Genomic DNA, 27,030 nt, shown 5'->3' on the forward strand with positions numbered 1-27,030 from the left:
TGATAAGATTGATGATCTTCATATGCTTGGTTATTTATATTTCCTTTTCTGTGGCTTGCCTGTTGTCATCCTTAGCCAACTTTTTGTTTCACCTTTTTTGTTGTTTATTTATAGTTGCTTTTTATATATTCCAGTTATTAGTCTATTATATACTGAATATGTCATAAAGCTTAACTTCAAGGCTAAAGGAAAGATTTCATTAGCAGTTTTATTTCTAGGCAAACTTGGATTTGTGAAGCACTCTAATGGCTATCACTTAAAGAGTTGTTTACTTGGTGGCTTTGGGGTGCTTTTCAATTTAGTTGTCTTCATCCTTACCCAAGAGTATAAAACCAAGAAGTCAGATAGTTGTGTAGTGGCTCTGGGCAGTCAAACCAGATAAGAGTTAAAAACCTGTAGGATTATTATGCGGTGCTGAGCCTTACAATCTGCCTCAAAAGCTTGCAAGAGGAATTTGGCCTTTTGTTGTTATGCTGCAGAGTGGCTGGAAAGAAATAAGGTTTTGTTGTAAATAGACTGTTTATAAATTTTGAGCATTTCAACACAGTCTACTATTCTAAAAATGAGTCTTTTAGAAGTATATACAAGAAATAATATAACCGTGGCTGTCTAGAGATCAGCCTTCTGGGACCACTCCAAACTGACATGCAACTATTGGTTTAGGGGGTATGGAAGAGTAGCAAGAAATGAATGTTAAATAAATCACTCTTCTTCATACTCTTAAATATTCTTGTGATACACTAAGATTGGGTAATTTAAATAACTGTAGGAAAGCAACCATTTGACTTACTGGCGAAAAGGCCAAACATTTCTTGTAGGAACATTGATGGGGAAAAAAAGAGTGTAAGGAAAAAAAGTAAATTATAGGGGACAAAAGATCAGACATTAGTAGTAATATAGGTAGTGAATACTGCACACTAAGATGGAAAATAGCCAGTGACTAAAATAAAGCAACCCTATTGTTCCTCCCTTCCTCCTGTAGTAGACGTTGAAGGCCTTGGACAACCATCCTGTGGTTTAGGTCTGTATTAAGGCATCTAGGCACCTATGCTGTACCTTTGAATAAATAGTAGCCTTCTTGAGGCAGTCCCATTTACCTACATGGGTGCAAGCTGTTGGGCACCAGTAGTAGCATATCCTCAAACCTGATGTTGCTAAGGAACTTGAATCTTTGGGAAGGGGTTTGCATCTTTTCTTTATACACGTAGAATAGCACAATTGATGTTTTTAACAGCTGTTATGATCAGTCTGTAGCTGTCATGTAAATTTAAGTGTCTGAAATGACTAAGTTTTCTAAAGTTTCTAAATAAACCTTATTCTGAGCCTCATTTGTTATTTAGTTTGATATTATGGTTCTTATGACATATGTTATTTAATTTTATTAATGCCGAATAATGGTTTAAATTGTGATTGTCCCTCTATTGCATGGAACGTTCAAAGTCTTGAATTTTTAAAGGACCCCTTTAAAGGAAAGGGTAAAAGTCTTCAAATATATTTTATTGAGTCAGTTATATCTACCTAGATATTTTAAGATACTTTATCAAGTTTGTTGGCTTCTATTAAGCATTATATAGAACAGACTTTATTTTTTATAAATAAAATAGTTAACTATTCAATATTAACCTGAGAAAGAACACAACATGTCTATGTGAGTGTTAAAATTTTGCCATTGTCTTATTTTGGACCACTTGAATTTTTAATTTCTAATAATTTTACTGAAATTTTTCATTTTAGTTTAAATTGAAGAAATTTAAAATTTTTACTATTTGATTCTTTTACTTGTGAAGGTAAAGTTTTCCCCATTTATTAGCTTTGGTTTCTCCTTACAGAATTGTTATTCAGATGTTGAACCTCCTGGGTTGATTGACTGTCTTTTATGTTTTGTTCTCTCTCTCAAGTTTTCTATCTTTCTCTTTTATTCTGTATTATGGGAGATATCCTTGACTTTCTCACCTAATCCTTCTATTAAATTCTGGCAAACAAAAGTTTAAATGGTTTCAAGAACTTGCTTTTGCCTTTTCTGGTGATTCCATTTTCACAAAATCCTACATGTATGTGTGTGTGCGTGTGCATGTGAGCATGCATGTGCACACTTGTGTGCAAAATGTTGAGCTCCTTGGGTTGATGTTCCATAGATTTTCAGTTGCTCCTGGTACTTATTACTGTACTTTCTGGCTTAGAAATTGTCATTCTTCAAGGTAGATCAGTTCTCTGCTGTTTCAGTCAGCTTCTGAGAATTTTAATTGCAGCTTCATTGTGGTGTTACTCTTCAGTAGCCTTCCATTCTTTTTTATTTGCATCTTTTAAGAATTTGTTGTGATCTTTTAGGTGCTGATTTCATATACTCTCTGCCCATACCTCTTTTCTTTGCCCTTATGATGTTGCTTTATTTTATTGAGGTTTCATTGCAGGATTTTAAGCAAGGGAGTAAAGTGATTCAAATTATTTTGATTTTTTTAATGAAAAATTTCAAGCTTACCCACAAATAGAGAATACTGTAATGACTCTCCATTACTACTCATCATCCAGCTTTAAGAAATTACCAATACCTAGCCAGTCTTTATTCATCCATATCCCTACCTTATCTTCCCCCAGCTCCACTATCCACTATCCACTACTGAGATGTGTGTGTGTGGGTGCACATATAACTCATACACATATGTAAAATGAAGTGTCTTTTTAAAAGACAGTCACAGTACCATTATCACACCTAAAAGTTTAACCCATAGTATCAAATATTCAGTGTTCAGATTTCCTCAGTTATTTCATAAATACCTTTTTACAGTTTTTTTGAATTAGGATTTGGACATTGCCATTGATCTACTTCTTAAAGATCTATTCATCTATAGTATTTGTCTCTCATTTTTCTCCTCTTGCCATTTATTTGTTGAAGAGAAAGCATCTGATAGGTAAAACTTTTCCCACACACTAGTTTTTGTTGATTGCATTGCCATGGTACTTTTGTATTTTTGTTTTTTAATGTTTCTTTATCTTCTGTATTTCCAGAAAATTGAAAATTCTTCTAATGGCTTGATCAGAATCAGGTCCATGGCTGGGTGTGGTAGCTCATACCTATAATCTTAGTATTCTGGGAGGGTGAGGTGGGAGGATACTTTGAGCCCAGGAGTTCGAGACCAGCCTGAACAAGAGCAAGACCCCTGTCTCTACTAAAAATAGAAAAAATTAGCCAAGTTTGGTGGCATGCGCCTGTAGTTGCAGCTACTTGGGAGGCTGAGGCAGGAGGATAGCTTGAGCCCGGGAGTTGGAGGTTTCAGTGAGCTATGATGATGCCACTGCATTCTAGCTAAAAAAAAAAAAAAAAAAAAATCAGGTCCAATTTTGGGGAGGGAGGTTGGTACAAATTTTTCATAGGTGATATTTATGTGGTATTTTAGATTTCTGTCAGAAAGCATAGTGTGTGATTGTCTTTTATTGTGATACTAATATTGAACAAGTTGGTTTAGGTATTGTCAGTCTGATCCGTCCTTTATAAAGTTCCCCATCAACCTTTTATTTCATGATTTGAGCAGCTATTGATTCAAATTACTTTTTTAGAGGGTCACATTCTCTAATTTATGGTTTGGAAGGAGGTCGAGAATATAAGCAAGGAGACCAGTAAAGAGGCTGTTGTAGTAATATAGGCAGAGATGATACTGGTCTGGTCTTAGATTAGGAGTAGCAGCAGAGGTAAAAGAAATAGGTGGTTTTAAAAAATAACTTGGAATTATACACAAGAGCTGCTGGTAGATGATTGCTGTGGAGCAGAGGAGAACTTGGGATGGGGTTCCCATGTAATGAGCTTGAGCAGCTGAATAGATGGTGATGTCATTTACTGAGATGGGAGAGGACTTAGGGAGAGCACACTTGGAGATGGTGTTGGTGTTTTGTATCTATGTCAAATTAGAGATGCCTTTGAGATACCCATGTCGGGAAGATGTTTAGTAGGCAGTTGGATAGTATGTCTGGAACCCAGAGATTGTCTAGACTAGAGACAAACATTTGGGAGATGTCAGCATATAGAAGGTATTAAAAAACATTGAGAATGGATGAGGCGATTTAGAAAGTGTGTAGTCTTGAAAGGAGAAGGATATTCAACATTTATTTATTGCGTGAAAGAGGAACAGCTAACAGAAGAGAATGAGCTAGAGTGACCTATAAGGTTAGAGGAAAGCCAAGGGGGGAGTATCCTGTTGTACATGTACACTGTGGGAAGTGTAGACAATAAAAATTTGTTTGGCCTGGCGCTGTAGGTCATGCCTATAATCCTAGCACTCTGGGAGGCCAAGCCAGAAGGATCGCTTGGGGTCAGGAGTTCCAAGACCAGCCTGAGCAAGAATGAGACCCCGTCTTTACTAAAAATAGAAAAAATTAGCTGGGCATGGTGGCGTGCACCTGTAGGCCCAGCTACTGGGAGGCTTAAGGCAGGAGAATCGCTTGAGCCCAGGAGTTTGAGGTTGCTGTGAGCTAGGCTAACACCACGGCACTCTAGCCCAGGCAGTAGAGCAAGTCTCCATCTCAAAAAATAAAAAAAATGAAAAATAAATAGTAATTTGTTTGCGTTTTCTGAGATATCTATGATATAATAGTTTATAGGGATTATTGTTTCCTAATCTCAGTTGGTATGTTAGCTGTTAGATATAATTGTGGTTACTGATAAATGTGCAAGTGTGTATAACAGCTCAGAAATCTGAAGTCCTGTTGCTCATTGGCTTTTTTTTTTTTTTTTTTTTTTTTTTTTTTGAGGCACAGTCCCGCTCTGTTGCCCTGGCTGGAGTGCCTTGGCGTCAGCCTAGCTCACATCATCCTCAAACTCTTGGGCTCAAACAATCCTTTTGCCTCAGCCTCCCAAGTAGCTGGGACTACAGGCATGTGCCACCATGCCTGGCTAGTTTTTTCTATATATTTTTAGTTGTCCAGCTAATTTCTTTCTGTTTTTTAGTAGAGACGGGGGGTGGGGGGATGGGGTGGGGGGGGTCTTGCTCTTGCTGAGGCTGGTCTTGAACTCCTGAGCTCAAATGATCCGCCTGCTTCAGCCTCCCAGAGTGCTAGGATTACAGGCCTGAGCCACAGTGCCCGACCTGCTTGCTCATTGTTTTAATTAGAATAAGGAAGGATATAGCTTCAAGTGAAAAGAGGAACTTTGGTGTAAGAAACTAATGTGAAACAGTATATTTTTTGCATGAAAATCTATGGTGTTGGGAGTTCTTACTGAACTGTTTGTTTCACTGAAGGAGTAGCCACACAAAATTGAATTCTTTTCTGTGAGACACAGTGCAGAGTTTTAGCTTACTCTTTTATTTGCCATGTTAAGATGGAACAAATTTTTCATCTTTTATATGAATTTTAGAAGCAGAAGTTTCAGGTTTTGGATACATGTAAATATAAAGTGGAAAGTTTAAAAAAAAACATTTGAATATATGGCTTTCCTTCAGTGGGAAAAAGAAAAAAAGGGACAGGGCTTGATTAAAGTAATGTAAGTTCACAAATTTTTATCTGAAAACTTGGGGACCAGTTGTGTTTTAGAATTCAGAATATGTCAGATTTAGAAAAGTAATATGTTCGTATCCCATATATTATGTAATGACTACTGGGCCTGGGGCAGTACCCTGTAATCAAGCACATTAATATTTTGCAGTTAAACATGTACAGATTTACACTGAGTTGAATAAAAAGAATAAATAGCCTCATGTCAGTTCACATTATGTTTTCTCATAAACTGAATTCAGATCAGTTCAGATTTTGCTACCAAATGAGTTTAAAAGATAAAACAAAAGCTGGGTTTTTAGAGCCTTTTGACTTTCAGGCATGCAGATATTAGAGTGTAGGCTTATAGAATCTCAGTGCTTGCTGGGGGCACTTTGCAAGTGTTATTTGAAGGCAAGGGGTATCCTTGGTCATCTTTTTTTCTCTCCCTCTCTTTCTGCCTGTGTCTCCCCATCACCCGTCTGCCCCTTTCCTCCTCTTTTTCTTCCTCTATTTTCATCTCTTCTCCCTTCCTCCTCCTCTTTTTTTTTTTTTTTAGAGACAGTCTCACTCTGTTGCCCAGGCTAGAGTGAGTGCCGTGGCGTCAGCCTAGCTCACAGCAACCCCAAACTCCTGGGCTCAAGCGATCCTACTGCCTCAGCCTCCCAAGTAGCTGGGACTACAGGCATGCGCCACCATGCCTGGCTAATTTTTTCTATATATATATTTTTTAGTTGGCCAGATAATTTCTTTCTATTTTTAGTAGAGACGGGGTCTTGCTCTTGCTCAGGCTGGTCTTGAACTCCTGACCTCGAGCCATCCACCCGCCTCGGCCTCCCAGAGTGCTAGGATTACAGGCGTGAGCCACCGCACTCGGCCCCTCCTCCTCTTTTTGCATCTCTTCCTTCTCTGTTTACAACTCTTCTTCTCCTGCTCTTCCTCCACTTCCTCTTCCCCTCCCTCTCTTTCTCCGTTTCCTCCTCCTGTTTCCATCTCTATGTCCTCTTCCACCTCCACCATTTCCATCTCTTCCTCCTCTGTTTCTGTGTCCTCCTCCTTCTCCATCTCTCTATTTCTCCTATTTTCCTCCATCTCTTCTCCATTTTCTTTCCTTCTCTTCCTTCTCCATTATATAGATTGCCACTGCAGCCTGCTCACTTTATTAGTTTCTATCCTTTAATACCTTTTAATGTGCTTATCTTGTTCAATTTCTGTATCCAACCATAGTATTCTCTTTTTGAAACTTTGAAGTGAGAACAAAAGTGTTGACCTAGCCATAATTTACAATTTCCTTTTTGTGTTTGATCCTTCTTTTTTTAATTCAGTAAATATTAGAACACCTACTATATGTACCTTAGGTGATACCTTCTGATTTCTCTTCCAGTTTACTAATGATCCCTTGAGATGTATATAATCTGCTATTATGCCTGCCCACTGAATTTAAATTTCAGTTACTATATTTTCATTTGTAGAGATTTTCTTTGATTATTTTAAAAATCTTCATCACTTTTTATAATTTTCTGATCCCCAGAGTTATTTCCAAGTTTGCCTAATAAGCAAGCCATAGTTATTTTATGGTCTGTGTCTGATAATGCTGGGATTTTAAGTGGGTCTTTTCTTATTGTCTGTTTCTTTCTATTTGTTCTTGCTCAAGATGTCTTGTTTCCTAGTGCCTGGTGACCTTCAGAAAATTATTTGTGGGAATAATTTGAGGCCAGAGACCTTCTTCTAGGAGAATTTTACATTTGCATCGTTGGTTGGACGTACTACCAGTTTGAGCCTACAGAGTTTTAGGTGTTGAGTGTCTGGACTGCCCAAGCAATTGACTTTAATGAAGCACTCTATTTGATTTACTTCTCAGTATCTCTCTTTTGAGAAAAGTTTGGAAAGAATTGACTATAGAAAGATAAGGGCTTACTTAGGGTCCACTTTGACCTTGAGAGTATAGTTGGGTGTTATACCAGCTTTTGGTGGGAGGTCTCCTGTTAGACTCTGCATCGTATGTGTGTTTTTGTTTTTGTTTTTGTTTTTGTTTTTGTTTTTGAGACAGAGTCTTGCTTTGTTGCCCGGGCTAGAGTGAGTGCCGTGGCGTCAGCCTAGCTCACAGCAACCTCAAACTCCTGGGCTTAAACGATCCTACTGCCTCAGCCTCCCAAGTAGCTGGGACTACAGGCATGCACCACCATGCCCGGCTAATTTTTTTTAATATATATATATATATATATATATATATATATATTTTAGTTGGCCAGATAATTTTTCTATTTTTAGTAGAGACGGGGTCTCGCTCTTGCTCAGGCTGGTCTTGAACTCCTGAGCTCAAGCAATCTACCCGCCTCGGCCTCCCAGAGTGCTAGGATTACAGGCATGAGCCACCGCGCCTGGTCCTTATGTGGGTTTTGAATTCTGTTCCCTTTGCCCCACAAGGCCTTCAGAATAGAAGTTCCAATGTACTTGTTTTATCCTTATATGTTTTACTATCTTATAAAATATTTATTGCTTTGGTAAGTGCTAGGGAAAAAATAAAGCAGGGAGGTGGGTAGATCATAGTATTAGGGTGTTGGGAAATCTGCAATTTTAGTGTCCAGGGAAAACTTCATTTGAGAAGATGACAGATGAATAAAGACATGAAGATGGTGAATGAACAGTGTGGATATAGACGGGAAGAGCATTCTAGGCAGAAGGAACCAAGTGCAAAGGTCCCGATGTGATTCACAGCAGTGAGGCTGGTGGGGCTGGATTCGAGAGAAAGAGAGCAAGTAGAAGATGAGGTTGGAGAGACCTACATGATATCTAAGATCTTAGAGTCCTAGTAGGCCTTTTAATGGAGTCATAGGAGGATTTTGAACAGTGACATGATGTCATTTTGTTCAACTCACGGTGCTGTATTGAGAATAAACTGTAGGGGACAAGGTGAGAAGCAGCGAGAAGAGTTAGTTGGCTGTCACAATTATCCCTGGATTGTTCTGGGTAATGGAGATAGAGCATGAACAAGACAAAGTTCTTGCTCTTAAGTTTCAATCCACTTACAAAGATCAGTGTCTATTATTTCAGGAAATAATAGCTGCTAGGAAGAAAATAATGGAGATTTGTTCTGATATTTCATTATTAAGAAAAAATTTTTAAGCTCAGAATATTTATAACCTTCATGTAAATTGTAAAACAAATTTAAAATTTTGGGGCTAGTGATGAATTAAGTTTCATGAATTCTTTAGCTTATAGTCAAAAAAGCTATAAGCTTGTTGGAAGTGGGTAAAAATTGACTTCTTTCTATGTTTGTAAATTTGTTTATTTTTCCTTTTAGTTTTTCTATTTTTGTTTTATATATTTGAAGCTGTGTTACTAGGTTCATAAATATTTAGGGTTCTGATTTTTTTTTCCTGTTGGATTGACCCCTTTCTCATTATCTCTAGTAATGCTTCTTCAAGCTGCTTTGTTTCAAAATAATACAGCTATACTAGCTTTCTTTTGATTACTGTGGTCTTTCTCTAATCTTTATGTGACTTTATAAAATATATCTCATTTAAGCAACCTATTTTTGAAAATTTGGTCTTAGATTTTTACTTGGACTGTTGCTTAGTTCACTTATATTTAAAATTACTGATATATTTGGTTTTATATTTTACCATTTCATTTTCTATTTTATCCACTTGTCATATCTTTTTTTTGGCCTCCTTTCCCGCTTCTTTTTAGTTAATCATATATTTTTTATTATTTTATTTTTCTTCTATTAGTTTATTTATGTATATATAATATTTACTCTTCTTTTAGTGGTTACCCCAGAGCAGATAATGGCAAACTGGCGCTTACAGACCAATTCCAACTGCCCTCCTGTTTTTCTATATAAGGATTTTATAGAAACAAATTTTATTGAAACAGCCACACCCGTTTGTTTACACATCATGCATCATTTTGGTGCTACAGTGTCATAAATGAGTAATTGCATGGAAAGACCATATGTGTATGGTTTACAAAGACTGAAATATTTGCTGTGTGGGCCTTTATGGAAAAGGTCTGCCATCCTCTGCCCTAGGGAGTGGTTCTTAAACTTGGTCATGCGTCAGAATCACTAGGAGAGCTTGCTAATACACAGGTTGCTGGGCTGCATCTCCACAGTTTGTGATTCAGTAGGTTTGGGTTTGGGCCCAATAATATGCATTTTTAACCAATTGCCAGGTGATCTCAGCTGCTGGTCTGAGAACCACATTTTGAGGACCACTGCCCTAGATACTACAATATACATCTTTGATTTATTTTAATCTAAAGTAAGTTACTATGTTTCCTACTTCCCCAATAAGGCCAAAATCCTCAGCAACCTTTAAGTTTGTTTGCTTACCTCTTACGAACACTGACAGTAGCCCAAATGTCTATCAACAGTAGAATGAATATTAATATTAATAAACTGTAGTACATTCATATACTAGAAAACTGTAAGGAATGAAAATGAATCTTCCAAACATTATCTTTTAACATCAAGTGAAAGAAGCTAGATGCTGGAGTACATATTGTGTGAGTCCTTTTATATAAGTTTCAAAAATGGACAAAACCAATTATAGTGTTAGAGTTCAAGACTAGTTAGATTTGGTAGGAAATATTGACTTTTAGGGGTCTTGAGGGTGCTTACAGGATGGTGGTAATAATCTATTTATTGATCTGGATATTGGTTACACTGCTGTCATTTTGTGAAAGTTCATTGAGCTGCATATTTATGATTTGTATACTTTGCTCTATCTTGATTAAAAGTTTAAAAATTAATTTCCCAGTAGTTTGAGAATTTTAACAGTTAATTTTTTTAAATGGTAGGGACATTTACTCTTTTCAGTTCTTGTGTGTGTACAGGAACAGAATACTGTTTCCATGGGAACTTCTGGCTACCCTGTGTTTCAGTGCCTAACTTCCTGTAGATTTGTGTGTCTACTCTGTCTCAGCTGCATTTTTTTACACAGTGGAGGAAAAAGTTTATTTGGAATTGTATTAGTGTTTTTAACAGAGCAGTATATGTACAGCATAGATTTTAAGCTCATTAATTTATCCATACTGGCTCCCTAATAGTGTTATGCTAAAATTTTTTTTTTTAACTGGAAGATACTTTTTTCCTGTAAGTTGTATTACTTAAGAAAAACAGTTGCTGAAGTAGAATGTGGCTTTATATTAGGGTGCTTATTTAATTCTTTTCCTCCAACAAATAAAACAGTCTTAAAACTTATTTAGTGTATTTTATTTAAAATATATTTAATATTTGTACTGATAGTATCCTTTTACAGAGATGGTTTCATTTTAGATGATTATTTGTATAGGGAAGGGGAGCAGATTGAAAGGAAAAGATTCTGGCATATTGATGTGAAGCCTGTGGTAAAGCTGCTTCTTTGCCTCGCCCATCTTGTTTGTCATGGTTGGTTTGTGCAGGGTCCTAGAGAAAACCATCCTTTCTGAGAAATAAAATGCATATAGCTTCTAATTTTTTTATTTGGAGGAGGTTGGGGGGTGTTTCATTTATATATAAGGAGATGAAATTAGCGTGGCCATTATATTCTAAAAGGAGCCTTGTAGAATATTATAGAATCATTTATGAGAACAGATTAATCAGTTTGATTCCTATGACCTACATAAACAGCAAAATTTAAGATTACAGGGTTAATTATGCACAGTAATGAGCACTGGATATTCCGTGCTTTACTGATGCAGTAATAAGCGTTTTAGCAGAATGAATATTGCATAAAACCTTATTTTCTATTTATGCAAATTTTTATGAGGATTAAATAGTAGAAAATAAATTTAGATTTATAAACCTTTAGTATTTGAATGTCTTTGAAATTTTGATATAGAATAAGGATTGTAGCTGGATAGAGAATTTTTTAGATGCATGGAGAATTTTTACCTTTCATCTGGCAGTAGCTGCCATAAGATGATGTCACCTTGTAGCTGATTGGCTGTTACAGCACCTAGGGCAGGGAAGAGAAAGAAAAATGCCGGCACAAACCTCAGTGGTGGTTCTGTGGTTGTTTCTGTCTTTTTTTGATAGAATCTTTGATTAGTATCGAATTTACTGTATTTGGCCATGTGAACTATTGGGTGCATCCTAGGGTGAGGGAAATTAAGAGCTTTCAGAGGAATGAGGCGACTGATTTGCAAACGGATCTGTGATTGTAAGTTGCAGAGTCTGGGTATAAGGAATAAGGCAGGGCGTGCTGGAAGATGCACTATGGGAGGAGCTGGCAGAAAATGCTTGTATGAGTAGCAAAAAAAAGAAAGATGCTTTTTACTACCCTTAGGGTTAATATGTTTGGTTTTATGTTTTGGCTTAATATATAGAAGTAGGAAATATGATAATATTGCATTTTGATTTTAAATTACAGAGGATTATTTTATATAATGTTAGCCAATATATAAATGCTTATTCAAAGGACCTTTATTTTATGTATCTTATCAAAGTAAATGATTTTATATGTGCCTTTATTTGATTTTTGAGTCTTACAGAAAATGGAGCAAGGCTTAGTTCTCTTAAATACATTTTTCTAATGCATTGTGCAGATAAAAGCTTCGATGATGAAGAATCAGTGGATGGAAATAGGCCGTCATCAGCTGCTTCAGCCTTCAAGGTTCCTGCACCTAAAACATCCGGAAATCCTGTCAACAGTGCAAGGAAGCCTGGTTCAGCAGGTGGCCCTAAGGTTGGAGGTAATGTAAATCCATTTCAAATGTGATATGCATGCTCCATGCCCTTGATATGGCCACACATACTTGGAACTTTAGAGAAATATGTTTATTCATGACTGCAGCATGATTGCAGATCTGGAGAGTCTGTTGCAACACTCAGAAGAATGTGCTGCCTTTTTGAAATGTTTAAAATATTGTATATTGCTATTTCCTGTAAACACCTATGTGAATTAGTATTGAGAGTAAATTAGTCTTGTGAATTAGTCTTGAGGGTATTTATTTTTCAGATACCATTTTTAAAGAGAGAGATTTAAGGGAATTTAGGGGGTTTTTTTGTTTTGTTTTTTTGTTTTAAGGAGAGAACAGGTTTTTCAGAATTTGGCTATTAATTTTCAGGTTCAATAGCTGTTTCAGAAATGTTGAATTATGTAATGTTTTTACACATTCTTTAGGTAGTAAGCCTTAAATACTCCAACATTTTAAAAATGATTGAAGATAACTGGGTATTGAATCATTTGTCACAATAGGAAATGGGTGGTGGTCAAGAAAAATTGCCTCGAAAATGGTTTCTGGATTAGATAATAATAGGAAAACAGGAAAAAGCAAGTTTAATGCAGTTATACAACCCATAGTATGTTCTTTGATCATATTGGAACTGTTTCTACCATGTTGTCTGTCTTTAATTTTTTTAATGGATGTTTTTCGTATGCTAATTAGAAAGCCATGAGTACATTTCAGGTATTAGTTTCTGCTGGATCTTTCTGATAGATGAATTTGTAAGAATAAGGGTAAATGTTTAATGCTAAAAGGACAGTAATCTCTTTCTCTTTTTATTTCTTTCTTCATTTTAAATAAATTTGTGTTCTAGTTATGGTATTTTGGGAAAACATTTTTTTCTTGTCTACAACGACTGGTGGGAAAATCATGGTCTTGAGGATTTTTGTTTGTTCTTTTTGTCTGTAGCACTTACTAAAAACAAAAAAGGAAAAAAAAATAAACTGCATATTTTGACCAGGTTCTGTAAGAAGTTGTAGTCCCTTGATCTGTCTATACAACCCAAATTTTTTCCCAAGTCATATGGTATTCTAAATATGGGAAAACTATCATAAGTATTCCATTTTAACTATCTTATGTATTATATAACTAATAAGAAAGATGATATATGTATCTCCACATGTACACATGTATACATACATATATATTTCTATACATATAAATAGATAACTCTGAAATAAAAATGTCTTTCTGATTTCTCTGGATATTTTGAGTAACTTGTACTTTAGAATTTTAATTATTTTCTTTTTGTTTTGTAATTATAGGATTGTGTTCTCATATAAATGTTAGTTATGATATCCTATTACATGATAGTTTCTATTATGCATTCTTACCTCTAGAAAAATGTATATGACATTCTGTGGTTTCTTCCTTTTATAAGAAATGGCTATTTTCAGTCATTACAGTGGAAATGTTTTTTGAATTATAGAATTCTAATCTGTGATATTATAATTTCATGAAACTATCTTATTTGACTTAAAATGGATTCATGTTTGAGATAAATGGTGATAATATCTAACATTTTTGTGAATCTGGACCAGTGGTTTATAATTGGCTCTGTTTTTTTCATGGTTTACTATTTTCTTACATGAAAAATTGAGATTGTAATTTACGTATCACAAGTCACTTAATTTTGATATTAAGTAATTTGATATAATCAGATATTCTTTCTTAAACAGGAGAGACTTTCTTAATGTCTCCACCCCCAGTCTATAGTTTGTAGTCCTACCAGATACGAAAATGTTATAGCTTTCATGATTGTAGTCGTTAATCACTTAGATTATATCATCCATCTAGGCAGCAGCCTTTTTGATAAAAATAAGAGAGCAGCCTTCATTCCCTTCTCCTTTTTTTCCTCCTTTTTTTATTTTTAAAATATTTTTTGGCAATTCCAGATACATTCTTGTTTCTTTTGTTTGCTGCAGCTCATTTAGGTTCACTGTCCATTTTTCTATCTAAGAAAAGAGCTCCTAGCCAGAGGATATTGATATTGCTTTTCAAATTAATGCCATTCTTGGCTGTTAGTCCTTCTTTGACAATTTAACTTTAGATTTTCTGGTCTTGGCAGAAACTTACTGATTTTAATTTAGCTATAGAAAGTTTTCTTAGAGTTGTAGAATCTTTGGGTTTCTGTTTCCTGGACTATACATTCTCTTTCCCATAAGTTCATATGGAATGATGATGATTCAGTCTCAATATTTTGTTTGCTACTTCTAGGTATATAAGAAATAGATAGATGGACTTAGTTCCTAATTAGAAGAATATGGTAGGTGGAGATATACAGTAGTGGTATAAGCCAGTCACTGCCCCACTGGGTTTGACAGATCTCTTTTCAGGTAAGATTATCAAAATAAAATGAGCTGCTTTGGAATCCTGACTGAATCTACTTTTGAAGTTTTGGAATATAATTTATTCTCCTAGAGGTATATATCAAGATTAGAGATTTATGCTATTTTGAGCAAAGTATCCTAGCCAATTAATTAAAGCTCATAAATCTTTGTTTAATCTTCTGTGTATGTTTGTTTGCTTTGTTCTTTGGCCTCAGTATGCTAACCTATTCTTCTAATATTGTAATTGTAAGAATTGAAAAAAAGGATATGGCCAGGTCCATACCAATATATCATTTCTATAAAAACCCATATTATGCAGATGTCAAAAGTGTTATCTTTATGCCATACTAATTAGAATAGAGATAAAGTGAATTCTCTTAAATAGTCTATTTTCTAGATAACATTTATAACTTCATATGAGGAAGTTAGATAAACATATTTTCCTTTCTTTTGGCTCAATGGTTTGGAATACAATTGCTGAAGGTAGCTGATTGTTTAAAATACTTATATCTTCACAGTATTTTAGGTAATATTTTTTAAAAAATATTCTTGAGTGTTCTTGTATATATTCTTTCATTGAAATCTCAAAACCCCTGAATTGGATACTTTATTATCCTGATTTTACTGATGAGCAAACTGCAATTTGTGGAAGTTAAGTAACTTGCCGAGGGTCACCCATCTAATAAGTGGGCAAAGCACAGAAATCACTTTGCTATACTACCATCATTTTTTTTTTTTTTTTTTGAGACAGAGTCTCACTCTGTTGCCTGGGCTAGAGTGAGTGCCGTGGCATCAGCCTAGCTCACAGCAACCTCAAACTCCTGGGCTTAAGCGATCCTACTGCCTCAGCCTCCTGAGTAGCTGGGACTACAGGCATGCGCCACCATGCCCGGCTGATTTTTTCTATATATATTTTTAGTTGGCCAGATAATTTCTTTCTATTTTTAGTAGAGACGGGGTCTCGCTCAGGCTGGTCTCGAACTCCTGACCTCGAGCGATCCACCCGCCTCGGCCTCCCAGAGTGCTAGGATTACAGGCGTGAGCCACCGCACCCGGCCGACCATCATATTAATCTCTATTGACAAATAAGGATTCTTCTAGATTCTATAACTCTGAGATTATAATCTACAGTAATGATTACTACTTTTTGGCACTTATAAATCAGTCATTTTAAAGCTCAACTACCTGTAGTATGATTCCCAGCAAATTAGAATATTTGGAAATAGGCAAACCTTAATTTTTATATTGCAAATAGAAATGCTTTTTAGTATTTTCTCGTCAAAACTGCCTTCTTCAAGTCAATTTTCTGAGTTATAATATTGCTGTTCCGGTACCAATCATTTTGTCTGTTGTTCTTTTTAAAATATAGTAGTTGTATTAGATAATGATATAATTGTCAATGTTTATAATTAATACCAGATTTTGAGGTTAGTGACTTGTCATTGAGGTTTTTTATATAATCATTGAGACATGTCATTGACCAAAACATTAATTCTAAGTTCTCTTGTTCTCTCTCACTCACTCATTCATTCAAGTGGACAGAGTATTTTCTCTATATTGTTTCCATCTAATGTCAAAGATTACTTTGAAATAGTTTTTACTTTCAATTCTTATAATTAGGTAATCACTACAGTTTTAAATTCAGTAGTACTTCTCATCTTTAGGGTATTTTATATTTGTTTTACTTCATTTATGTTTGACCTGAGATTTTGTTAAGAATGTCTAAATATCTATTTTCTACAAATAATGATAATCATTCTCATTTTTCCCATCATTCAAACAAAATTATCTTTTCTTTTAAACAAATAAAGATCATGAGAATCAGTGTATATTTAATAAAATAAATCTTAAGAATTTGTTGTTTAATTCTGGAATCCAAATTTTTGACTAGTAGAACTCAATTTTTTGGTTTTGAACTTTATATAAAAACAAATAACATTTCTACTTGTGTGTTTTGGTTTTGTTTGTCTTCTTCCCTTACTAACAGGGAGAGATACTAAACCAGAAGATTTTAGCCCTGAAGTGGTCTTAAAGATGATCTGACCCAAATTCAGGTGAAGAGACTGAGCCTCAGAGAGCTAAATGATATGCCCAGTAGCACACAGTTACTTATTAGCAGGGATGAGACAAAAACCCAGTGCTTGGCCCACTGTCAAGGGCTTCCTCTTGGTTGATTTTTGGGTCACCTCCTAAATAATAGTGCATGTGGTACATATTTCTTATTTTTTATCCCATGTAGCAAAACACTATTATTGAAATTTGGAATTCAGGTATTGACCAGCCACCAGTCTGTCTTAAATTACTGTGAATCCCAGATCATTGACCACCTATTGTAAGATGCCCTGATACTATCTATCTTAAATTTGGTTTTAAGGTAAATATGATTTGAGTAAATAACATATAAATTATTATAAATATAAATATAAGCTCCCTTATTTCTTTCTGTGTGTAAGAATATATGTGTTGTACTGTAGTTATTTTCTGTGTCCACAGTTTTGTTTTACTTCCTGTGCAAGACTTGATGTGACAAAAAATTTCATTGTGCAAGGTTTATTTTTTGAAGCATTCAGAATGTTAATATAAACAAACAATTTTGATTGAAATAGAATAGGTAAACTGAAGACCCAATCTCTCTACAGAGAAGTTATTGTTCTTATCTACACTTGTATGTAGCACTTACTATATGCAGTGCTACTAATAAGGCACCAAGAGGGCCATATGGAATGTTTCAAATCATCATTTTAAACTTACAAAGATAATTACAGTACCTGCCCGTTATTCCACCAACCAGTGTTACTGTTTGCATTTCAGTCCTCCCATACTCCATTTGCCTGTATTTTTTTACTGAAATTTAAGTTAGAAAATTGTAAAGCCTCATTATAGGAGCACAAATTGATTCAAGGTTTGCCTCACAGAAGAGTGAAATATCATTAGTAAAGATCTCGCATATGAGGAATTTTCCATTAGACTCATTATTATACTTGATTGATTCAAAGTAGAGGTTATAATAACTGCAAGCCCAGGCTTATCTTTGTCACATACATTCTAATATAGTTGACGTGGTAAGAAGCAAGCATTGTTTCTGTAATCGGCATGTTGTGAATTTAAACTATTTTTTTATTAGCTTGTCATTTCTCTTTTTAAAAACCAATTTATGTGCTTCTTACTAATGAAAAGAACTGAAAGACATAATTTGATTTTTTTAAAATATAAAAGTCATGCTCATTGTTAAACAGTGGAGGTTAAAAAAAATTAATAATATCTTGCCTCTTTAATCCCATCACCCTGAGACAACCAATGTTAAGTTTGATATGTGATCCTCCCACAAACTGTTTCTCCATGGTCATTTATGTAGGCATTCAAATCTGTTTTTTCCCATGTTAAACATTCCAGTGAACACTTGGCAAGTTGCTTTTTTTCACTGAACATCCTTCAACGTAAAGAATAAGAGCTATTGCATCCTTTTAATAGCTACAGAGTATTCCACATTATTGATGCACTATGATTTAATAAACAGTTTCCCTGTCCATGCCATTACAAAGAATGCATATCTCGATGTACTTACATATTTTGACATCTTGGTGCTTCTATTCTGTAGAACAGATTCTTATAAATGGAATTGCTTAATCTAAGGTTGTATGTGTTCTTGATTTTAGTAAAGACATTATCTTACCTTCTCCAGCATTGAATATAGCAGCCACGTTAATTATTGCCACTTTGATGGGTGAAAAATAGTATTTCCTTCTTTTAATTTGCATTTTTTCCATCCACCTATCTGGCCAGCAGCTAGCAAATATTTACTGAAGACTTTTACTGGGCTGCTACTTTTGTAATCTCTGGGAAATGTCAATGAGCAACGACAAAGACCCTGTCTTCCTGAAGTTTATATTCTAGTGAGGTTCAGAATATTTAAATTCATTAATAGGAATTAGCATATCCTCTTCTATGAATTACATGCTGTTTTGTCTTCTCATCAATTTATTAGAATTTTTAAAAATAAAAGATTAGACCTTTTATTCTTTTGTTAAAAAGTCACAAATATTTCCTCAGTGTCTCCTTTGTCTATGGCATTTTTATATGAAATTTAAACAGTTTTTGTTATATTAGGTAAAATATCTGTCCTTTTTGACTTCTAAATTTGCTGTCTTATAAGGACTACTGTTCAGTCCCAAGATTATAAAACTAGTCTCATTTATTCCAAAACATTAACTATTTTATATTTAGCTTGTTTAGTACACCTGGAATTTGTTTTTGATTTTTTTTTTTTTTTTTGAGACAGAGTCTTGCACTGTTGCCCAGGCTAGAGTGAGTGCTGTGGCGTCAGCCTAGCTCACAGCAACCTCAAACTCCTGGGCTCAAGCAATCCTACTGCCTCAGCCTCCCAAGTAGCTGGGACTACAGGCATGCACCACCATGCCTGGCTAATTTTTTCTATATAGATTTTTAGCTGTCCAAATCATTTCTTTCTATTTTTAGTAGAGACGGGGTCTCACTCTTGCTCAGGCTGGTCTCGAACTCCTGAGCTTGAGCGATCCACCTGCCTCGGCCTCCCAGAGTGCTAGGATTACAGGCGTGAGCCACCACGCCCGGCCTGGAATTTGTTTTTGTATAAGATGGTGGTATATTCTTTTTAATTTGTTTCTTCCTTATGCATGGTGAATTATATCTGTGCAATTAAATTAAACGTCCTTTATTCCATTAAATTGAAATACTACCTTATATATTTTGGTCAGTTTCTGGAATTTCTCTCCTTTTTTTCTGATCTATTTATACCTACTCTAGCTAGTGAGTGGTTTTCCATACTTTTCATTGTGAAAAATTTTGAGTATACAGCAAAGTTGACATACAGTGAACACTCATCACCTAGATTTAATAACTAGTTATTTACCTTATTTGTTTAAATTCTTTCTCTATAGGTATATTCCCACACATTCTTTTGTTAAAAATTTCAACCATTGGAAACCAAATTGTAGACATCATGACATTTCACCCCAGATATTTAATATGCATCTCCTAAGACTTAAAAGGCATGTTCCATTATCATCATAATATTATTATCATATGCAAGAAAATTCTATAATGTTATCTATAAAATGGTCCCCTCATGTATGTTTATTTCCATGACATTGACTTTTTGAAAAGTCTAAGCCAGTTGTCTTGTAAGATTGCCCTGTGTTCTGGATTTGTCTGATTTCTTTGTGGTGGTGTTTAACTTGTTTCTCTAGCCTTTTTATTTTCTGTAAATTTATTCTTAACCCATATACACACTTTCTTTTAAACACTTCATTTCTATATTCAAACTTCCTAAAATGCCCTAAGAATATTTTTATAGCCTTTTTTATTCAAACCAGGGCATATTTATTCTCTCTTGCATACTTAGTAATTTAGTATTTACTTCTCAGATGATTTTGTCTTTTAAAAGAAAATTCTTGTGTGACTTTAGCCAGCTGTTTTTTCGTATCTTCCGTATCTATTCATAATATTTGATATTCCTACTATTATTTCATACCTACAATTGCTGTTTAATTATATTGAATTAATGTTGGGGTATTTTTTCTTTCATACCTACAATTGAATTCATGTTGGAGTAGTGTGTGACAGTTTTTATCTACTTGTTTTTGTTTTTTTTGAGGGCATTACTTTACTTTGATCAGCAGAAAAGATTTTCATTCTTGGTTTTCTTCCTGTTGTCGCCTGATGTAGATGTTAGATTACTTATTCCATTTACGATAACGTATTGGATTTTCCTGGAGTACAAATAACAAATGTTTCTGTGGGGCCAGGTAAAACAGTGTGCTCAGTTTCTTAGTTCCATAATGCCCTCTCCTGTTGGTATAGTGAAATGCAGCTTCTTTACTGAATGACATGTGGGAGGTTTTCTGCTTCTGATTCTGTGATTACCATCCTGTTTCAACAGAGCCCTTATCTCTTATTTCTTCCTTTCCATTATCTGCCAAAATTCAAAGGGTTACCTCCCCCTTCCAAGTGCTACTTACATCTGGTCTTGGGGGAAACCTTAGTTGATGTTTGTGGTACACAACTACCTGGATCCTCCTGATTTACCTGTTTATAGTAAGGGCTCTGTAGTTGACATTGCTGGTCTTGGATGTTTATATTTTCCCTGTTTACTTATAAATTGAAGTTTGAAGTTTCAGTGTTATTTGTCTCTTTGTCATATTAAAAGCATAGGCTATGGGTGATTTTATTTGCTCTTTTTACTCTCTGTGGGTTTTGAAATATTTATTTGAACATTTTATTTGAATTTGAATGCCTTCCATTTTCCTAAGGAAATCAAAATGTCTACTGTAAGTTTTAGTACCTGAGAAGGAAATATCTGGTGTTTGTTTTTTTTTTAAACTGGATAATCCATTGTCTTAACATTTTGTTGAATTTGGAGACATTATTATTGAATGGTTCCTATTTTCCCTATTGATCTAAATCACTTTTATGTATCAAAGTTTCATACATTTGTGGATCTATTTTTGAACTTTCTATTTGGTTAGTTGGTGAGTCCCTGTACTAGAACCTAATTCTCATAATTATTTCAGCTTAGTAAGTCTTCATATCTGGTAGGACAAATACTCCTCTTTTCTTCTACAGGAATGTCTCAACAATTCTTGGCCCATTGCTTTTCCAAATAAATTTTAGAATCCACTTGACAAGGTCTACAAGAAACCCATTTGGAAGCTTGATTATTATTGCATTACCTAGGGATGACTAGACATTTTTATGATACCAGTTCTTCCTGTTCATGAACATGGAATATTTCTCCATTTAGTACTCTGTCTCATTAAAATTTATTATTTTCCAAAATTTTTTTACTTTTTTTGTTTTTCATTTGCTTGGTTGATTTCTGAATACCTCGAAATATTTGTTACCATTGAGCATAGTATTTTTTAAGTTAAAATTTTTTTGTTGTTAGTGCTTAGAAATGAAATTAATTTTTGTACATTGATTTTATATCCAGCCACCTTATAAGTTGAATTTTTAATGATTTTACTATATATTATTTTTTTAATTGACAAAAATTGTATATTCATTGTGTACTACATTGTGTTGAAATATGTATACATAGTGGAATGGCTAAATTGAGTTAATTAACATATTCATTATCTCACATACTTAATTTTTCTGTGGTGAGAGTACTTAAAATCTACTCTCTTAACAATTTTTGAAAATACAATGCATTGTTATTAACTGTAGTCACCATGTTGTACTCTTGAACTTATACCTCCTATCTAACTGAAATTCTGTATGCTTTGTTGGTCAAAGGGTAATTTGGGTTTCCTACATACAGTAGGGTTTGGCAAACTACATCTGGCAGGCCAAAGCTGGCCATTTACCTGGTCTTGTAAATTTTTATTGGAACACAGCCATACCCATTCATTTGCAAGAACTCGAGTAATTGCAACAGAGACCATATGGCCCACAAAACCTAAAATATTACTATGTGACCCTTTATGGAAAAAGTTTGCCAACCCCATACCATCTTTAACACATTGACTGCCACACTAGATAAAAAATTTTTTTCCCATAGGGCCATAGTGTTTTATTATGCAAACAAAATAAAAACTTAGAAAACAAAGTGATCCTTTCTAATTTAATGAAAATTTTGTTGTTTTTTTATTGTTTTCTGTGTGTGAGTTATATGCAACTTGGAAAATAGTTCATGTGGCTCCCAAGGTAAAGAGACATGTGAGTTACATATGCTTCATGAGGCCCCAGGGTTAAAACTAGCATGAATTAAATATAACTCATATGGCAGTTAATGTGTTAAATAATAACAATGGTTTTGTTTTATTCATTTTCAGTGCATTTAAATCTTTTCCACTGTAGTCTTAAAAATTAACTTTGCTAGGTACACAATTTTAGACAATATCTTTTTTCAAAACTTGGAAGATTTAATAATAGTCTCTCTGGCTCCTGATGTTCCTTTTGAGAAATCTGTTCAAATTATTCTTCCTTTCTAGGTGATCTCTTTTTTATCTGATTACTACCTCTGTCTTTGGGGTTGTGAAGTTACACCACAAAGTTTTAGATGTGGATTTCTTTTTATCTATTTTGCTTACCTAGGTTATGTTGTGCATCCTGAGTCTATAGATTCCTGGTCTATCAACCTGGAAAATTCACACTCTTTTTAAATATTGCCTTTCTTTTATTCTACATATTTCAGGTACTCCAAATAGACATATATTGGACGTTCTAATGTTGTCCTTCATATCTCTTTATATCTTTCCATTTTCTTCTTTCTCTTTGCCACATTTTGGGTAATGTATTCAGATGTATTTTCCACTTCTCTGATTATTTCTTTAATATAATTAATTTTTTAAAAAATTTCAACAGTCATATTATTCAATTTAAGTTGTTTCGTTTACCCCTCTAAATTCATCTTTTCATTCCTAATGGCCTCTTGTTGATTGGTTATCTTTGTGATTCCATCCTTTGTTTCTTTAAACATATATATTCATACCTGTAGTCCATACTGGAGATTTCGTATATCTACAACTTTTAAATCTATTGTCTGTTCCCTGTGACCCTTAGTTCATAATGGTTTGCCTTCTCATGTATTTAATCTTTGATTGTGAACTCATTGTTTGATAGTTGGTGGGAATCCTTTGGGCCTAAAATGGGGATTCTAGAAGCTTTCTAGGTCTTATCTCAATCCAAGAATTCTAGGTTACTTTTCCCCACTTGCTGGGGACTTCACTTTTGAATGGGAAGAGCTGCAAAGTCATATTATAAAAGGAGCCTGCAATCAGGAATGAGAGGATTGTTGCAGCTGTCATTGCAAACAACCTACTTCAGTATGCCCTCTGACCATAATAATTCACATGCCTCCCACATACAAAAAACATTCACAGACATCCTCCCAAAATCTCATCCTAATTGTAGCATCTGGCTTGAAGTTTGTGATCTTGTAATCTATATCAAGTCCAGGTACAGATGAGGGTTCTCTGATGTGGCTTCTCTCCATCCTGAGGCTATGAACTAAAGACATTTTACCTGCCCACTACATACTCAATATACAATGGTGGTACCAGGACAGGATAAACATAGTAGCCACTCCCATTCAAAAAAGGGAGGAACAGAAAGTTCATAGTAGTCTCTGGTTTACAGCAATTTTGAAATCCAGCCAGGCATCTGTTATCAGGTTCCCCTACCCCAGGGGTTGTGCATGTTCTTAGATGAGGGTTCTCATTCATTGCTTTCTTCTGTTCTTGATTCTGTCCTGGACTTTGGGCTCTGTCCCTTGAGACCTTTCCTCCTTTTACTTAAGTAATGCTCTTATGTGTTTGCAACTGAGTATCTTCTTCAACCTGTTTCCTCTTAAAAAGTTGAGGATCCTCCAAAGGCTCTTGTTTTAAACTGTCTCTTCATTGCAATGGTACAAAGCAGTACAGAGAACTCTAGTGCTTTCATTAGTCCAACTCTCTGGAAGAATTATGGATTTTGTATAAATTTCACTGGGGTTCACTCCATATTTACCACCATGTTATTTCTGAATAATTTATCCTGTTCTTTGGTACTTCTCTCTTCTTTATAGCCTGAGAAAGAACCTGCTCTTTTCTACACCTCTGGGACTTTGTTCTCCTTGCTCCTGTATCTGAAGCATACTATTTTATCCTTTGCCTCATTCACCTTTGTATCCAGCACTTCACCTTAGTAGTAGTTAAGGACTAAATAGAATGGAATTTTCTCTTACTTAAACCTCTAAGGTAATATTTGGGAATTTCTGAGATGTGTCTACTCTAGCTAGTGTAGCACACTGGAAACCATCATATCTCTTGAATGGCAGTAACTTCTAATCCCTCCTCCCCACCTACATACACAATCCAAGTAATTATCAGCTTGGGGTGAGTTCTACAGTAAGGGTCAGCAAACAGTAGCCCACAGGCTAACCGCCTGTTTCTGTTTTGCCCATGAACTAAGAATGTTTTTACATTTTTAAATGTTTAAAAATGTTTAAAAGAATAATAATATTGCAAGATATTTAAAGCTGTATGAAATTGAAATTTCAGTATCCATAAATAAAACTTTATTGGAACACTGCCTTGCTCATTTATTTACATGTTGTCTGTGGCTGCTTTTATGCTTCAGTGGTAGAATTGACTAGTTACAGCAGAAACCATAGCCCACAAACTTTAAAATATTTACTATTAATATATGGCCCTTTACAAGAAAATTTGCTGAGCCCTATTGTAAAGTGGTTAGACAACTAGGCAAAGCTCTTCTGCTGGTTTAGCCCATTAATACCTTCTAGTGTGGCGGTTGACCCAATTATATTTGAGGAAGATTTAGTCAAGTTAGAAGCTAGCATTCTCTTCCCTTCAGCCCAGTCTCTACTTGTGCTTCTGCTGTCAAACTTATTTTACCTACATACGTCTTCTCTTGCTGTGCACACTCTCCTCTCCTCTTCTGTGAAAATACTTGGCAGTAGGATCCATTATTCTTTTTGGCTCTCTTCCTATTGTTTCCATTCTCCTTGCTGGTGCTAAAAGTATTTTGTAGCATTTTTTAGGTGAACTTTGAAACTGTACCAGAAAATGGAATGATTGTGAAATGAAACAGTTCATTCAACAGATTATTCCCCCTTGCAGATAACCTTTTTCTATTTTCTTGGCCAGAAAATTAAGACCAAGGTGAGGGGAAACATTAGGCAAACTAGGATCATAAAAGATTTACTTACAGTACATAGAAAAGATAAGCCAGGCTAGAATGGGGAGCTCAGCATTTCCTCTGTCTTTACCCTGTTTATGTGCCCAGTGCATTCCCATTAGTGGCAGCTCTCATTAGAAAAAGTGGCTCTCAGAGGTAAGAATGATGTAGAATGGGGTCAACTATTCAAATCATCCAGGCTTTTACCAAATTTGGTAATGCCTATGTCTAGGTTGGAAACTAGATTGTCACATCTGAGATAGCCATAGTGATATTTGTAGCCTTTTCTCTGAGCAGCTTGTGTGGGATCTTAAAAGCCATTTAATTTCTGCACTCCTCACCCACCCCCCAGTTCTTTTGGCCCCACACATAAGATATGCCTCATGGATAATAAAGGTATTATGATAAAGTGAATTATGACTTTCAAAATTAGCCTTCCCTGTGTGTGTCCTTAGTCAATAGCACATTTTTCTGGTTTTATTTGGGATTTATTCAGATGTTCTGCATTCCCTTGAAAGCTTTTGATGTTGTGTTTGTGGCTAGTCGGGTTAACATTCTGTTCTATATATGATATCTCTTGTAAACTGTATATGCTATCGTAATTCTTCAAACTGATCTCCCCTTCACTTTTCTATTCTTCTCTAAAACTGTCTGGCTTCTACTTTTTTTTTTTCTTTTTGGAGACAGAGTCTCACTCTGTTGCCCGGGCTAGAGTGCTATGGCGTCAGCCTAGCTCACAGCAACCTCAAACTCCTGGGCTCAAGCAATCCTCCTGCCTCAGCCTCCTGAGCCGCTGGGACTACAGGCATGTGCCACCATGCCCGGCTAATTTTTTCTATGTATATTTTCAGTTGGCCAGATAATTTCTTTCTATTTTTTAGTAGAGACGGGGTCTCGTGCTTGCTCAGGCTGGTCTCGAACTCCTGACCTCGAGCGATCCACCCGCCTCGGCCTCCCAGAGTGCTAGGATTACAGGCGTGAGCCACCGCGCCCAGCCCTGGCTTCTACTCTTCAGTGCACTAAGGTCATTACTGTCTCATCTCTGGTAGATCTGCACATATCTCCTCCACAGATGAGACATATTTTCCAGGAGTCAATTATTTGTTCTCAAATTTGCTGATTGGTTGCTCTTATTATGTTAACAAAGTAATTTGCAAGAAAGTGGTATATAAATGAACAAAATGTGAATGTGGAAAGAAAGTTTTTTATGAAAACTGGTATTTAGGAACTACTTGATAAGGACAGGTCCCCAAAGGAATTTTTGTCAATTTGCCTGAGCAAGGCAGCTGTGAAATACTGGGGAGAAATTGTAAAAATCTGGGCATCTTCATTCTGTTCAGAGAACTCATAGTAAAAAACAATAGTCCCAGATCAAGAGATTTGCAAATGAATGTATATTTTAAGATGTTTAGTTAAGATAATATGGTTATGTATCTTCTTTTTTGTTTCTTTGCTTTAACTGATTATTTGCAGTTATTCAGTTAGCTACAAAGACTGATCATGGGGGTGGGGTTGAGAGTACTTTTGTTTCATTGGATTTTTTAATATCGAAAATATAACTCTGTAATTTTACGTATTGTAATTGAATTTTCTATAGCAAGCATGCATTGATTTCCCTTTTAGTTTATTAAATTTATTACCACTACTTTTAATTTGCAGTTTTCTTGCCTTACAACTTTATTATGCTGTTCTACGGTCCATCTCTTATTGCTGTTAAAACTTACACAACAAAGATCTTCAGAGATTTTTTTTTTTTTTAAGATTAGGACCTCTTTACATATCTTTGGAAATCCTGAGTACTTTTTATTTGATGATGTTAATTTTTTAAATCCAGTTTTGAAGTATTAATTTTTTTTGGTAGATGATAAAC

At 35.1% G+C, this 27,030-nt stretch overlaps 1 protein-coding gene across 18 annotated transcripts in view; it reads left to right on the forward strand.

Annotated features, from left to right (window-relative positions):
- CLASP2 (cytoplasmic linker associated protein 2) overlaps window positions 1-27,030 on the forward strand; it is a 196,842-nt gene that overhangs the window by 56,836 nt on the left and 112,976 nt on the right. For all 18 annotated transcript variants that reach the window (XM_045537254.1, XM_045537307.1, XM_045537271.1 and 15 more), the window contains one exon: window positions 11,995-12,141. In XM_045537254.1, coding sequence (XP_045393210.1) covers window positions 11,995-12,141 — 147 coding nt within the window. The remainder of the gene's footprint in view (window positions 1-11,994; window positions 12,142-27,030) is intronic.

The sequence above is a fragment of the Lemur catta genome, chromosome 1, assembly GCF_020740605.2.
Source record: "Lemur catta isolate mLemCat1 chromosome 1, mLemCat1.pri, whole genome shotgun sequence".
NCBI lineage: Eukaryota > Metazoa > Chordata > Mammalia > Primates > Lemuridae > Lemur > Lemur catta.